Source organism: Quercus suber, unplaced genomic scaffold (genome assembly GCF_002906115.3).
Source record: "Quercus suber isolate HL8 unplaced genomic scaffold, Cork oak 2.0 scaffold_9, whole genome shotgun sequence".
NCBI lineage: Eukaryota > Viridiplantae > Streptophyta > Magnoliopsida > Fagales > Fagaceae > Quercus > Quercus suber.
Genome location: NW_027069475.1, coordinates 2,088,988 through 2,104,737, shown reverse-complemented (window position 1 = coordinate 2,104,737; position 15,750 = coordinate 2,088,988). Strand labels below are relative to the sequence as shown.

At 34.7% G+C, this 15,750-nt stretch overlaps 2 protein-coding genes across 2 annotated transcripts; both read right to left on the bottom strand.

Moving 5' to 3' along the window:
- Positions 1-6,672: 6,672 nt before the first annotated feature.
- LOC112001892 (uncharacterized) lies at positions 6,673-8,345 on the bottom strand. Its single transcript, XM_024034059.2, has 5 exons — positions 8,142-8,345; positions 7,745-7,757; positions 7,570-7,650; positions 7,128-7,236; positions 6,673-7,029 (listed from the first exon to the last, which is right to left on the bottom strand). The coding sequence occupies exons 1-5, from the start codon at positions 8,189-8,191 to the stop codon at positions 6,932-6,934; spliced, it is 351 nt and encodes a 116-aa protein (XP_023889827.2). The 5' UTR covers positions 8,192-8,345; the 3' UTR covers positions 6,673-6,931.
- Positions 8,346-10,937: 2,592 nt separating this feature from the next.
- On the bottom strand, positions 10,938-15,501 carry LOC112001884 (uncharacterized). Its single transcript, XM_024034050.2, has 3 exons — positions 14,554-15,501; positions 11,811-11,921; positions 10,938-11,422 (listed from the first exon to the last, which is right to left on the bottom strand). The coding sequence occupies exons 1-3, from the start codon at positions 15,217-15,219 to the stop codon at positions 11,267-11,269; spliced, it is 933 nt and encodes a 310-aa protein (XP_023889818.1). The 5' UTR covers positions 15,220-15,501; the 3' UTR covers positions 10,938-11,266.
- Positions 15,502-15,750: the final 249 nt, after the last annotated feature.

Below are 15,750 nucleotides of genomic sequence, written 5' to 3'. Positions count from 1 at the left end.
AAATAAGTCTATGGATTGAATAGTAAATTACATTCAATTAGCATGAAATTTGACATGTGTTTTAAGAATATAAAAAACATGCAATTCAACGATTAGATTTTCAAAATATATAACCATGCTAATTTGTTTAGTGAGAATTGTAGTCTCAGACGAAAACTAAGTTTGTAGTCAAACTGTGCCCTTAAACTTTGGCCACTTTAACAATATATTAAGTCCTTATAAACAAAAATAAAAAACCCAAAAAATTTTATTTAAGTAAAATTCTGATTGAGATGTAGTTTGTAGTCTTAATAATGAGACCATCATGCAACGATTTCAAAATACGAAAATTTGTAAAAGGAAATTGTAAGATTTTATGTATTTACGTATTTTTTTTATCAATATATTAAAATTTCTTTTTATTAGATTTTGTATAATTTAATTTTCTTATTAACCACCCTGAAAAAAATTACCAGAGCTACCACGACTCTCTGTCTCTCTCTATATAGCCCAAGTTGCTTGTATCTGCTATGAAGTGGATGATTTTGATAGTTTGCTTGTGAAATTCTCACATTGGAGTTTGGATTTTTCTCATCTATATAATAATAATAATAATAATATGTGAAACTGAGAGAAATTCAAATGAGAATTTCAAATTAGAGTTTTAATTCTGTGCAATGTATCCTAAATTATTTATTCTTAAAAAGTTTTATCTTTAATTTTAGAATCAAATGTGGGACCACATCATAAATATTCATCCAATTAAGTTATTAAGTACAAAAATGAAAGAGTCTACAATAAATGAATCGTTAAAAAAAAAAAAAAAGTGCTTCACAATAATTAAAAAATAAAAAATAACATGGAAAATTTTCATTTTATACCTAATAATATCATTACAATTTTTTTTAAAGAGTTAACAAAATAAAAAAAATAACTATCAATAATATTTAAATTATATATATATATATACACATATAGGAATTATATTATGTATCTTATTGTATATCTTTAAGTATCTATGCGTATACATGGGGTTACAACTATAAATAATAAAAGATTGTCACTTTATGTTTAACTAGCTTGTAACCCCATTAATACGCATAGATACTTAAAGAAAACACTTTTTCTACTTTACACACTTATTTTTACAAAACACTCACATCAGTTTATCTATTATATACTCTATTTTATATAAATAATTTTTTTATTCTACTTTTCCCTAACCCTCAAACTCTCCACCTCTCTCTTTTCCTTAACCCACAAACTCATTCCTCAAACTTTCTGCCTCTTTCTCATCCCTCAAAGTCTCTGCATCTCAAATCCCTCATCTCTCTCCTTAATTTTCAAATCCCTTATCTCTCTCACCACTTTCTTTTCTCAGTTTTCTCTCATCCAAAACCCACACACTCACAGATTTTCTCTAAGCTTGCTCTCACTCTGTCACTGAAGATTGCATTGTTGGATCTCTCTCATTTGATTTCAAGCGTTCTGCCACCATTGGGTTTGTATTTGATTTTGATTTTGGGTTTGGGTTATGGGTTTTTAGTTAATGGTTTAATTTTTAGTTGATTTTCTATGAATTTTGGGTTGATCGGGTTTGGTTTTCATTGTATTTTGGGTTTCTGTTGTTTTAACGGGTTTTGGTGGTGGTGGTTGTTTTGATGGGTGATGGTGGTGGTGGTTGGGTGGTGATGGTTGGACATTGTTGGGTGGACAGTGGGATCTATGTTTTGGTGGTGGTGCTCTTGTAGGTTATGTGAGACAGTGAGAGATGGTGGGTTTTGCGTTTTGTTTTAAAGGATCTCCGCTGTAGCATCGATCCACAAGCATCAAACGATTCGTGTGTTTTTATGCGTCTTCGTGTTGGTTTGTCTGTATGGGTGTGTTTGTGTGTATCAGAGGAAGAACAAGATGATGAGGGAGAGAAGAAGTCTGAGTTGGTTTTGCAGATGGAGAAGAGAGAGAGAAAAAAAATGAGCGAAATGTGAAATTAATAAAATAATAGGATACATAGCTACAGTAATCATGTATATATGCATGGTTACTATAGTAAACGTGTAAATATACACAATTTTAGAATGACTGATGTGGAAAATTTTTAGAGCAAATTGTGTAAAATTTGTTGCTTTTTGTATTTTGCAAAGTTTTATATCCACTGATGTGGATGCCCTAAAAGAGATTAACATAGAAGGGTTTAAATCAAAGTTTTGAATACTGTTTTGGATTGATCACTAAAATCATAATTTGATACCAGTGTACTATTTGGAATATATATATATATATATTAAGAAAATTCAGAAAGTTAGTTATGCATTCAAAAAATGTCAAAAATACTTCTAAACTAATTAGATAATTCTTATTCTTAAAAAATAAAAAAATAGGGTTAAAATTGTAATTCAACAAAATAAAAAAAAAACTATCAGAGAAACTTTTTTCCTAAAAATTAACACTCTTTATTTAAATAAAATAAAGAGATGTGCTATGTCCATAATATTTTCACAACAAATCATAAGTGTTAGTTGTTATTGGTTCAAGTTTGAACCTAACACTAAGTCACTAACATTACATTTTTACCTTAACAATAACAATCAGTAATAACCTATTACCTAGAATTTTTTGTAAAAATGTTGTGAAAATATTATGGATATATTATTTCTCTTAAATATATCTCGCGTACGTTTGAATTTTTTGGGCGTGGCTTCTGTCCAGTGCCTCCAATGCACTGGACATGCTGCGATTATGACACATGTCTGAAAATGGATAGTGTCATGATCATAGCAAGGCCAGTGTCCTATGACACTGGACAGAAGCCACACCCGAAATTTTTTTCTTAAAAACTAGTACACTAAACTCAACGGTTTATATATACAAATTCTCAAATGAAAATAAATATCAAAATTTTGAACTAGCCTAATTAAAAATTGAGGGTCCGTTTGTTTTGGGTGAAAACAATTTCAGGAAAGCATTTTCCGTAAAATAGGCTGTTTGGGTGTGAAGGAAAATTCGGTCAAACGGAAAATCATTTCCGTTGACCTTCAAAAATACCCTCAGTTTACGGAAAATCATTTCCGTTCTCATTTTACCTTCAAATAACTTCCGGAAAATGAGAGAGAAAGAGAGAGAGAGAGAGAGAGAGAGAGAGAGCGCGAGGAAGCAGAGAGAGCCACGAACCCAGAGCCTAACTCCGGCGACCCACGAAGACCCACGATCCACCGCCACTCGCCGTCGACCCACGACCCACCGCCACTCGACGTCGACCCACGACCCACCGATCTTCGACCCAAACCCAGACCTTCGACCGTCGATCGCACCCCACGATCGCACCCCACGACCCACGATCGCACCCCACCGAGATCGCGTCACGCTCTTCAACGTCGCCTGCGAACCCCGAGCTCCAGTCCATCGATCGCAGCACCGCGCCGATCACACCGCGCCGCTTGATCTGGCCGCTCGATCTCGCCTCCACTCGATCTTGTCGTTTCCCATGACCGATCTCATCGCCCATGACCGATCTCTCCCTTTCCATCCATTTTTGATCACTCTCTCGTCCTCGCTCTCTCAGTTTGACCGAATGTGGATTTGATCGAATGGAGTTGTTGTGATTTTTGTTTTTTGAAGTTTATACATTGAAATTTCTATTATAAAATTTGTTTGGGAACTGAGAAAATGGCAAAGAAAATGCTCCTGCACATTTTGTGTCACCTCAGTATTGAGTAAAACTAGCATCACTCTTGCCGCAATATTTCAACATTGAAAAGTAATAGCATTAGTTATCTCACTGAAAACACAATAAATAAGCATTTGCCTGAAAATGCAGCAAAATTTTTAGTAATCTACACTACTTGAGCAACCTAAATAGACTGAAAACAAATGCAGATTCAGATGTAGGGAAGTAGCCGGGCATAGTTCCCACGTCTCAAGCAGTGTACTGTTCTTTGACTTAGAAATAGAGATCATATAGAAAAGAGAGAGCTGATACCAATTATAGGGTAAAATATTGTCCACTAAAACTTTCCCACAAGGAATTAGAAAAAATGCACGGAAAGAAATGAAAAGAGAAGTACTTACAGATCATCGGATACCTCTACCAGGAACTCTGCGACTGATAGAAATTCCATATGCAAATCATTAACTTTCAAAACAGCTCAAAGAAAACACAATTTAACTTATGAAATATGCTTGCTCCAAAGACTTGAACAATGGAAGACATATTACATCAAAAGTGTAATAGCTGCATCACACTAAAAATTACAGGATAATATCAGTTTTGTTGGACAGAAATTAGAAGGGCAACCACATTGCTTTAAGCATTTTGGAAAATATTTCAGCAATTGAGAGATCATAACCTGAGAATATATATATATATATATATAAAGAAAAAAGTAAATGAACAGATAATAGTTATTCACCTTTTCTCCTCTCAACTGATATAGAAGAAGATTTATAATTCGATAATCAGATGATTTTAGATGAATTGCCCTCATCACATCTTCAATGGAGATCTGGGTAGAAAAAATTCAACCAAAATCTAAAATGAAAATTTTTGGCCATGCCTATTACCCTCTATAATATAAGTCCTTCAAATTTTAGAGAGAATTCTAAGAAAGCATTTCCACAAGTTTAGAAATTTGGAAGTATTAGATTCACAATACCTTATATTAAAGTGACGAGACAACAAGAGAAATAGCATAACAATTTCAGTCCATCGGGAACTAATTTACAGTACAATAAATACAAACAAAAAAAATGAAATGGCAAATTCAGTGTATATGGACTCTGTTTTCACACACAGGCGTGCACACAAACACATGCGCACGCGCAACACACACATATATACAAGATACAGTTGGACCAAAAACAATCTGTGCTAGAAAACGAAAATCTCTCTATCTCTCTCCAACTGTATCTTGTTTTTACTAAGAACTTTTTCCATGGTTAACAATAGTTGTAGTTTTGCCAATATTCAAGGGGTTCTTTAATTGATAAAATTTCTCATTGCATTAAATGCACCATATCTCAATGTCACTGACACAAATATATATTTGAAACCATATTTATTTCTCTCTTTTTTGCATGAAAGATCTCAGTTCGCTAATCACAAAGTTCTCAAAATATCATCCAACTTAATTTATCCATTCTCTAAAATAATTGGTATGTAATTTTGAGCAGCAGGCACATTATGTTTGAATTGATATTATATGCATAGCAATCTGCTATTCACTTTTGTGTGTCCCAAACAACTCTCCTCTGTTCTATAGGTATTCAGAAATAAATTGAAGTACTGATAAAATGCGAAATTAAAATATAATACCTGATTGAAAGCATAGCAATAGTATGAAATGTTTAAAGTTGTTTAAGGAATTTTTAATTGTCAATGCCAAAGATATCTTCCCCCTTCTGTTTGTGTGTGTGTGTCTTAATTTTATAAAAAAATCTTGTAAGTCCAAAGATTTCTTTGAAAAAAAATTGCTTTGTATTATGATAATTACTAGTAATACAAAGCAACATCATAATACTAGTTTGAGTTGAGATTTCAAAAAGCAGCAAAATTACTCTGATAGGTTGTGCTATGCACTCACAAAATCCTCAAGGGTAGAATTTGCGTGTTTCATTGCATCCAACCCAACCATAGGCGCGCCTTCAAAATTAGTTGGCAACAAACCAGCATATGTCTCATTATCACAATCAAGCTGCTAAGAACTATCAACAAAATTTTGGTAAGGACCTGCAAAGACAGTAGAAACTTTAATCAAAATATAAATTTATTTGAAGCCAATGTCACAAAGACATTTTATTTTTGAGGAGGGGGAAAAAGGTAGAATGACATAGATAAACCTCTAACACTTATCATTATCATTTAAACATCTCAGTTGATATCCCAAGGTCAGATCAGAAAATGGAATGATGGGGTTTGCAACAGTGTCACAAGTTGATGGGCTCCATTTTTTTTTTTTTTTTTTTAAAATAATTGGAGGAAAACTCTAGAATTGAGTTAAAAACTATTAGGAGGCAATACAATTTACAACAGTATTCTGATTTTTTTTTTCAAGCTAATTTTTGCTGAAAATTTTTATTTTTAATTTTAAAAAAATGGTTACCAGATGAAGAAAACAAGCTTTTCAATGTGCATTGAGGTCCGAACTTCCCAACAGATTTGACAGGAAGGACATTGGATCCTGCAATAGAAGCCATTGCAGCTCCAAAGAGTCTCCCAACTTTTAACATTGAAGAAGAAGAAGAATGGGAAGCAAAGAGTATAGGCAATAATGGAACCCAGGCAAATGCTTTGCTGTTAGGATTTTGAGATAATTTGAAAGGGAGGAGAGGGCAGTTTAGAAAGTTTTTTTTTTTTTTTTTTTTTTTTTTTTTTNGCAAAGAAAATGTGAGAAAGTGTAGGAAAATAGCATTTTCAGTATACAACCAAACACATGAAAATATTTTCTTGAAAATTTTTCATAATGCAGCCAAACACTCAGAAAATATTTTCCTTTCCCGAAAATACCATTTCCGGAAAATATCTATTTTCCGGAAAATATTTTACGGCAAACAAACACAGCCTGAAATGCACCCTGATTGGGTTTTGATTTAGGGGCGGAAAAATTACCAAAACCCCAGTCCCCAAAAGAAAAAAAAAATATATATATATATATATATGTATATATATATCAACTAAACCCATGTTCTATTCTGGGCTAAAATAGAGTTTTCAAATGGAATAGCTGGAATAGGCCGAAATGTCCAAAACACCATGGTATGGTCCTGTAGGGGTATTCCAGCCTATATGGAGCAGGGAGTTACAATGCACCGAATTATGCACTGGTAAGGTAAATACCAGTTGGTAATGAACACAATTCAAAAACATGGGTTAAAATCGCAAGTTACATCAATCAGATGGTAAAAGTCTAGAGATTTCAGCCCTTTTATTCAACCATCTCTACCCAGATATGTCTGTTCATTTAGAATTTATGAAATTAGAGCGGTATAATTCCTCATCTACAATCACATTTGGCATGCTCCATGTTCGAAGATTGTGTCCATATATCTTCCCACCTAAAGAAAATTCAAATTCCAGATAAATTATGTTAAGAGAAGAAAGATAATCAGTCTAATTAATTTAATCTTATCAAGAGTCCAGATTCGCAAACCACCTTCTTCAATGACTTCATCACGTCTTTTCTGATAATTCAAGGCTAGTTGGGGATCCAAGGTTTTCAATAAACTGTCATACTTCTGCTCAGCCTCGGTAATGTATTTCACCTGAGGGGGGAAAATGAAAGTTTACCAAAAATATTGCTAGGAAAAAACATTTTGAATAAAACTAGAGCAACATGAGCAAGGTAACATTCATAATTTAGTACTCAAGAAATAAGAGCAGCCAAGTATGTTGATCACCTAAAGACAACCTAGTAAGTTTTCAAGATAATGCACTCTAAATAAAAATCAAAGTTCATGGCAGAGATATAATCCCAATATACTGTAATTTCAAAATTGCGTGGAAATAAATATTCAAAGTGATTTATAGACAAGTGTGTTGATGCTCCATGTGGCAATGGAGTCAGTGTGCCTAGCTGAACTGCTTGGCATACTCACCAGCATAGCTGGGGCTCTTGAAGCTCCGTATATTTTGACGAACATACGCAAAACATTGAAACTGTTCTTTAGTACATCATCCTGCATGGAAAACCATAGTTTATGGAGTAAGAGTTGGATTAATTAATATGAGAACAAAATAGTCAGAAACCATGACAATGATAAGAGAACTGACCTCGTAGTCAATCCTGCACATTTTGTGTCACCTCAGTATTGAGTAAAACTAGCATCACTCTTGCCGCAATATTTCAACATTGAAAAGTAATAGCATTAGTTATCTCACTGAAAACACAATAAATAAGCATTTGCCTGAAAATGCAGCAAAATTTTTAGTAATCTACACTACTTGAGCAACCTAAATAGACTGAAAACAAATGCAGATTCAGATGTAGGGAAGTAGCCGGGCATAGTTCCCACGTCTCAAGCAGTGTACTGTTCTTTGACTTAGAAATAGAGATCATATAGAAAAGAGAGAGCTGATACCAATTATAGGGTAAAATATTGTCCACTAAAACTTTCCCACAAGGAATTAGAAAAAATGCACGGAAAGAAATGAAAAGAGAAGTACTTACAGATCATCGGATACCTCTACCAGGAACTCTGCGACTGATAGAAATTCCATATGCAAATCATTAACTTTCAAAACAGCTCAAAGAAAACACAATTTAACTTATGAAATATGCTTGCTCCAAAGACTTGAACAATGGAAGACATATTACATCAAAAGTGTAATAGCTGCATCACACTAAAAATTACAGGATAATATCAGTTTTGTTGGACAGAAATTAGAAGGGCAACCACATTGCTTTAAGCATTTTGGAAAATATTTCAGCAATTGAGAGATCATAACCTGAGAATATATATATATATATATATAAAGAAAAAAGTAAATGAACAGATAATAGTTATTCACCTTTTCTCCTCTCAACTGATATAGAAGAAGATTTATAATTCGATAATCAGATGATTTTAGATGAATTGCCCTCATCACATCTTCAATGGAGATCTGGGTAGAAAAAATTCAACCAAAATCTAAAATGAAAATTTTTGGCCATGCCTATTACCCTCTATAATATAAGTCCTTCAAATTTTAGAGAGAATTCTAAGAAAGCATTTCCACAAGTTTAGAAATTTGGAAGTATTAGATTCACAATACCTTATATTAAAGTGACGAGACAACAAGAGAAATAGCATAACAATTTCAGTCCATCGGGAACTAATTTACAGTACAATAAATACAAACAAAAAAAATGAAATGGCAAATTCAGTGTATATGGACTCTGTTTTCACACACAGGCGTGCACACAAACACATGCGCACGCGCAACACACACATATATACAAGATACAGTTGGACCAAAAACAATCTGTGCTAGAAAACGAAAATCTCTCTATCTCTCTCCAACTGTATCTTGTTTTTACTAAGAACTTTTTCCATGGTTAACAATAGTTGTAGTTTTGCCAATATTCAAGGGGTTCTTTAATTGATAAAATTTCTCATTGCATTAAATGCACCATATCTCAATGTCACTGACACAAATATATATTTGAAACCATATTTATTTCTCTCTTTTTTGCATGAAAGATCTCAGTTCGCTAATCACAAAGTTCTCAAAATATCATCCAACTTAATTTATCCATTCTCTAAAATAATTGGTATGTAATTTTGAGCAGCAGGCACATTATGTTTGAATTGATATTATATGCATAGCAATCTGCTATTCACTTTTGTGTGTCCCAAACAACTCTCCTCTGTTCTATAGGTATTCAGAAATAAATTGAAGTACTGATAAAATGCGAAATTAAAATATAATACCTGATTGAAAGCATAGCAATAGTATGAAATGTTTAAAGTTGTTTAAGGAATTTTTAATTGTCAATGCCAAAGATATCTTCCCCCTTCTGTTTGTGTGTGTGTGTCTTAATTTTATAAAAAAATCTTGTAAGTCCAAAGATTTCTTTGAAAAAAAATTGCTTTGTATTATGATAATTACTAGTAATACAAAGCAACATCATAATACTAGTTTGAGTTGAGATTTCAAAAAGCAGCAAAATTACTCTGATAGGTTGTGCTATGCACTCACAAAATTTTTTTTTTTTTTTTTTTTTTTTTTTTATAAAGATTCTTTCAGTAGATTAAACAAATCAAATAAATACAGGTTGTCCTGAGTATTTATTAAACTCCATTGCAATACTCAAAGATTGTTGAATAGAGTGTTGGAGATCCACACGGCTAGTAATAATAAAAAATAAAAATAAACTATGATTGTGATCACAGAGTATATTCAGCAAACTAAAACTCACCTTTGGCATAAGTTGAGAGACCAAAGGGCACTTCTTGGCCATTTCAAGTTCTCCTCCTCGCGGTTGGTTGTATCTTGATTCTTGAACATTAATCAATTTCCAAAGAATGAAAGTAGAGGTAGCACACACGAAAATGAATAATTAAATTAGGCCTTAAAAAGGAAGCACATTATGGTTTTTCCAAAATCTGATAATTTTCCAACATACTTGATCATAGAAATAAAGTGAGAAGCACCATACAAGTATACATTACGTTATGAATGTTAAATTACAGTGTTATTTACGAAGTGAAACCTAGAAGTTGGTAATGGTAGGAGTGTGATTGAGGAGATTACCAAGTCCAGTCAAAAGAGGAGGATGAGATTGGTGACAAAGCGATTAGAGTCGGGATTGGACGACGAGATTCCATTATTTCTAGATAGCGTTCTCTCTGTTCTTGTTCTAGCTTCCTAATAAGTTCTTCCTCTTTTCATATTTTTTTGGCGCTCACTGTTGTGGTGGTAAAATCAAATGGTACTAGCGTCTGAGACTGACCGTTGTTTGTACTTTGTCCCCAATAGTAGTACTGGGCCAGACTCAAAGAGAGATGGACCAGCCCAATTTTATAATTTGTTTCCTTTCAAGAACTATTGCTTCTCATCAACAGAGCTTAAACCATTGGCATCCCTCATTTGAATTCCACACTTTGTGAATCCATGACATTGATTCTTCAATGGGTACGAAGTTACATTAAATTTCCAATTAGATTAGAAAGTGAAGGGGTAATCCGCTCAATCATTGATGCCATTGCATTTCCCACAATGGAATTTAAAATTATCAACTGCAAAGGTGATAGTCCAGAAATCATTAGCAAAATGTATGGTTTAGCAAATGTTCACACCACTTAGGGAAGAACCTTCCTGTAAGAATTTTTCTTGCATTAAGGATTAAGGTGTATTGGATCCGAGTCTGTCATCACAATTATCAACTCAGTAACTAATACAAAGTAAGAACAATAGGAAGGACTCAATAGCAAAGCTTTAGAAGAAATGGAATGAGCTCGCAATATGATTATGAGCAACTGAATATCACCACCCAAAATTTGAAAAGAATATATTAATCTACAATCTCCAATAACAAATACAAGTGCGAGCAGGAAGAACCATCTGTATCTCATTGATATGCCATGTTAACAAGAAATATAAGTACATCTCCATTTTATTCTTCCTTTGTTGTTTTTCCTACAACCTCCATAATGGTGTTTTAAAAGACCAGGGACATTTCCCGGGATGAAAAAAACAATGCCCCTATGACATACCTATGATCGTATCCAGCATGTCCAATCATCGTAGGAAAATTTCCTTTAGGAATTGTTGCTTCAAAATCATAAGCTGATTACTTGCTTGTATTAAGGCTTAAATTTGATGGGTTTCCTTCAATTTGAACCCCTCTTCAGCCGAATTGCTTGTTTCAATTGTATCTTGTTCTTCATTTTGCTCCCGCTTGCTTTCCCATAGCTTCCCAGCCTTTCCAATTGCAAGAATCAGCTCAAGTTGTTTTTGCTGCTGCTCCTACAGATCATACACAGAACTAAGTCAAATTAACAGCATTTTTAGCACCTTAAATTAGCTTCAAAAAATAACATACATTATGGCTGCAAGCCATTGATCTAATCATTAATGATATTGATATGCAATTTCGGACTCCAAAACATACGCATCCACAAATCAAGAAGAATAAACTTACAAACAAATATTCAAAGGACTTAGAGAGAAACAAACAACCCACCAATATTGATATCAAATCTTGCATATCACTAGTTAATTTACAATTTCTAGTTTTCTACTACCCCAAATCTCTACTAGTAAACTTCCCCTTACTCATTACAATATTAAGCAAATATCATATCCTCATAGATAACATGTGTGTGTGTGTGTGTGTTGTTGTTGTTACATATACCTGCATAGCCAGAAGCACCTTTTGAATTTCAACAAGCTCCTTTTCCAGAATGTCTTCTTGCACTGCTAATGCCCGAGTGGCCTCTGAATTCTTTTGAGCCAGAGCTGCAGTCTTTAAGATTTAAACAAACAGTTAGAAGTTGTGACAAATGAGTTGAGTTGAACTTTTCCAAAAAAAAGTTTTCCCTTTAAAAAAGAAAAAGAAACAGATGAGTTGAGTCAGAAGTTACAGCAAATGAGAATCTGGAGAATTGAATTAGTTAAATTAGTTACCACCAAACAAGTTTGGAATATAACATTTTGTCATTACCTACAGTTCCTTACACCAATTATATGGTTTAGCATCCTCAACAAGCCAACCAGTCAAAAAGCCATGCCTGGTACAAAAGGCCAGGTCCCTTATATGCCTTCTTCAATTCCATCCATGTTTAACTTCAACCATCAACTCTCAAAGACTCACATCCTCCTAGGCTCAGTACTGCCTCTTTAAATACACCAAAACCAACTAAATCAAAGCTCAGTTGTTTAGGCACCAACTGAAATATGCCACGCTAACTTCTTATTTTAATACTGTGAACAGCAAACATGAATTCTTGTGCCTGAAGTTCTATACGCAGTGTAACTCTGGGAACAAACACCACCTACCGCCTCATATAATATTACATGATATCCTCTCTATATGGAACTAATATTATGAAATATTTATTTCTTGGTGGTCAAATTATGCACCAAGAAAGCATGTCTGATCTTACTAGAATTATACTGCCAGTCTGATAGACCTATTGCCAACATTCTCATTTATCTACATCCCCAATCTTAAATCGGCCACTTTAAAATGTATGCACAATTCAGTATAATAAAAACTAGCGTACACAAAAGCAGCATACCTGGAATATGAAAAATTTAAGACATGCAAAAAGAGAAAATTTTTTGAAATAATCAAATGCCTGTGTTTTTACAAATATAATTTTGCAAGTTTGCATATATAATTCTTGCCTTCTTCAGCACCAGAGGTTGTAGTGCCTAACATTCACTATGTTTGGAAACAATTTTCACCTACATGAGTTACATGACACTCATTTATACTTATCTCTACTTCAATCTTCAGAGGGACAAGGATCAAAATAGAATTTGAGCTTCAAACTCTGCCAAGAAACAGAACTTAAAGCAAGCATAGGGAAAATCATAGATAGAGTTGTGCAAATAGCAACCCCATGATTCAAACCAATAACAGTTAAGACCCAAAAAAAAAAGAAATCAATCAACAAAAACACAAAGAACACCAGAATTTACATGGTTTGGCTATATGCCTACGTCCATGGGTGGCGACAAAGAGAAAGTTTCACAATAAAATATAGGAAGATTATAACGGCAGCACAAAACTCTCTCCAGAAACTCAAAGCACAAATACACCCGAAGAACCTTCTCCCACTAATAACAATAACACGCAGGAGGACGAGAATTTTCTCTCAAACATAATTCTCCAGCCATGGCATAAGAGAGGACTACACAAAAAATAAGAGAATAGGCTGCTGTATTTATGTATACTAAGAGTAAGCAATGCTCTAACTTTGAGACGTGGTGCTTAAACTAAGAGTCCAATGGAGAATAGAATTCCAAAGTCAGTGTATTATTGATCTGGTCAAATTTGCTACGACCGGCTTTTATGTAGGCATAAGGTGATACACCTCAATTGAACTTCGTGCATCTTATGCAAGCCACGTCAACAGATAGCATCAATCTAAAACGGTGACCCACATGTGCATTAACAGTTGCAACATGCTGATACTGAGGCGATGATCAAAATCATGTTGGAGCTTAAGATCATTCTTGATCATTGAAGGTTCACACCTAAGCACTGCAACAAGGTAAAGTCATCCATAATGTAATTTTTATTAAAGTTACACTTTGGCTGCTGCAAGGTTTAGATTTAAATGGTTGAAGATTAGAACAAGTATTAACTGGACATTCAGCCACAATTATGCAATTTATAGACTTCGACATGAGTTGAGTTTTGTATAAAGACTATTACCTAGTGTTGGTCCTGTAAGATCAGGGGACTTAGGAGGGGTGATGTGGACATAATAAATACTTAAGCTGCTCAATTGGAAGCCTGAGTTATTCTGAGTAGACCACAAGATCCAATATCAATGTATTTGGTCATAATTTTAAAAGCAATTCCCCATCCTAACACTGAAGTAAGATAGTTACGCACTCTTTGTATGACCAAGGGGCTATAAATACTATTTTAAAGTATTAAACAGCTCTAAGTTCAATTAGACATAGCCAGATGCTACAAACAAAAGCATCAGAACTTATAACTGATAAATAACCAACCACAAATCACAACACCAGTATTGACCCCAATAATCGCTAATCTCAAAATATACAATCCCAAACTAATCATTGCACATTTATAATAATAAAGTTCCTGAATTTTACTCTGCCTGTCAAGCTATCACAGCCCTCCTCCTTTTTCCAGGTAAACAAAACCAGTCAAACTCCATTGTGAATTAACCAAGTGTCCTCAATTATTGATTCACTTTTCTTCCTTGGTTTCTTTTGCAATCTCAAGCTTACAATTTGTTACACTTTCCTAAGTGATTAATGGTTACATGATTCTCTTGTCTTTCATTTCATTGAATCATATAGTTTATAGTTAATTCAACCAGAACTAGTAAAAGAGCAACTCATAAATAACACTTTATTTATTTATTTATTTTTTGCGTGTGTGTGTGTATTACCTCAGCAATGGGATCCTTGAGAGTCTTGCGGGTTACCCGAAACCTTATACCCAACTTCTCAAGCTGTCTTGATAAGACCCGAATTATAGTGGCGGAGCTCCGCAAGTCCTCCTCCAATTTCTCAATCCTCTCCAGCAAATTCACCTCCACCACTCCACCACCGCCGTTATTCCAAGTCTGCCTACACAACCGCTGCCACTGTCGCCTCCGAATCCACGACCCAATCGCGACTCCACCGGCCAACAACACAATCCCCCACCACGCACAAGCCTTGTTCCCAACCAATTCCACCAGCACCGCCTTCTTCGAGCTCAAGAGCACCGCAAGATTCGCCGCGAGGCCGACCAAGGAAGAAGCGAGGCAGAGGAATTCGGCGACGGAGAGGAACGAATCGAAGTTGAAATTAAAATTTCCGCCGCCGCCGCCGACTACGACGACGTCGTCTCTGGTTGTGGCTCTGAGTCTGAGTCTGATCGTTGGATGAGGATGAGGATGGTGGGGGAGGAATTGATAATGGCGGGAATGTAGAGGGGAAGTGACGTGGCGAGAGGTGATTGGGAGAGAGACGGTGGTTGTGTTTTTGGGATTGGAGGTGGAGGTGGTGGTGAAATGGAGGGTGAAACGAGAGGTGGAGTTTGTGAAGAGGTTTTGGAGAGTGAGTGACATTGTTTTTGGCTAACTGTTGTATGCGTGTGCAGTGTGGCTATATAACTAACTAACTATAATAATAATAATAATAATAAGTGGGTTAGTTTTTCAGTTGGGAAGAATAATTGGATTTAGAGGGTGGGATGAAGAACTGAGATATCAATTGAGTGCCCATGGTTAGGGTTTTTGCTGGAGCTTTGGTGCTCGTACTTTTCTTACTGTAAGATATATATATAGAGAGAGAGAGAGGCTTTGGCGATGGATTCGATGGTTTACGGCTTTGCGCGCGGGGATCTATCTGCTGCATAGATGCCCGTTTAATAATCGTATAAAAATTCGGAAAGGTAGCTATGATTTCAAAAATATATATAAAAAATATTTTTTATTTAATAGGTAATTTTTATTCTCAAAAAAAATGGTTTCCCCCTCCCCCCAACCTTCAACATAAAAAGGAAAAAAAAAAAAAAAACCTTTTTGTCTCTTCCCAAACTCTTTTGACTCTTTTGTCAAAGTCTCACCCTTTGTAATAATATTACCGTGAAGCTTTAT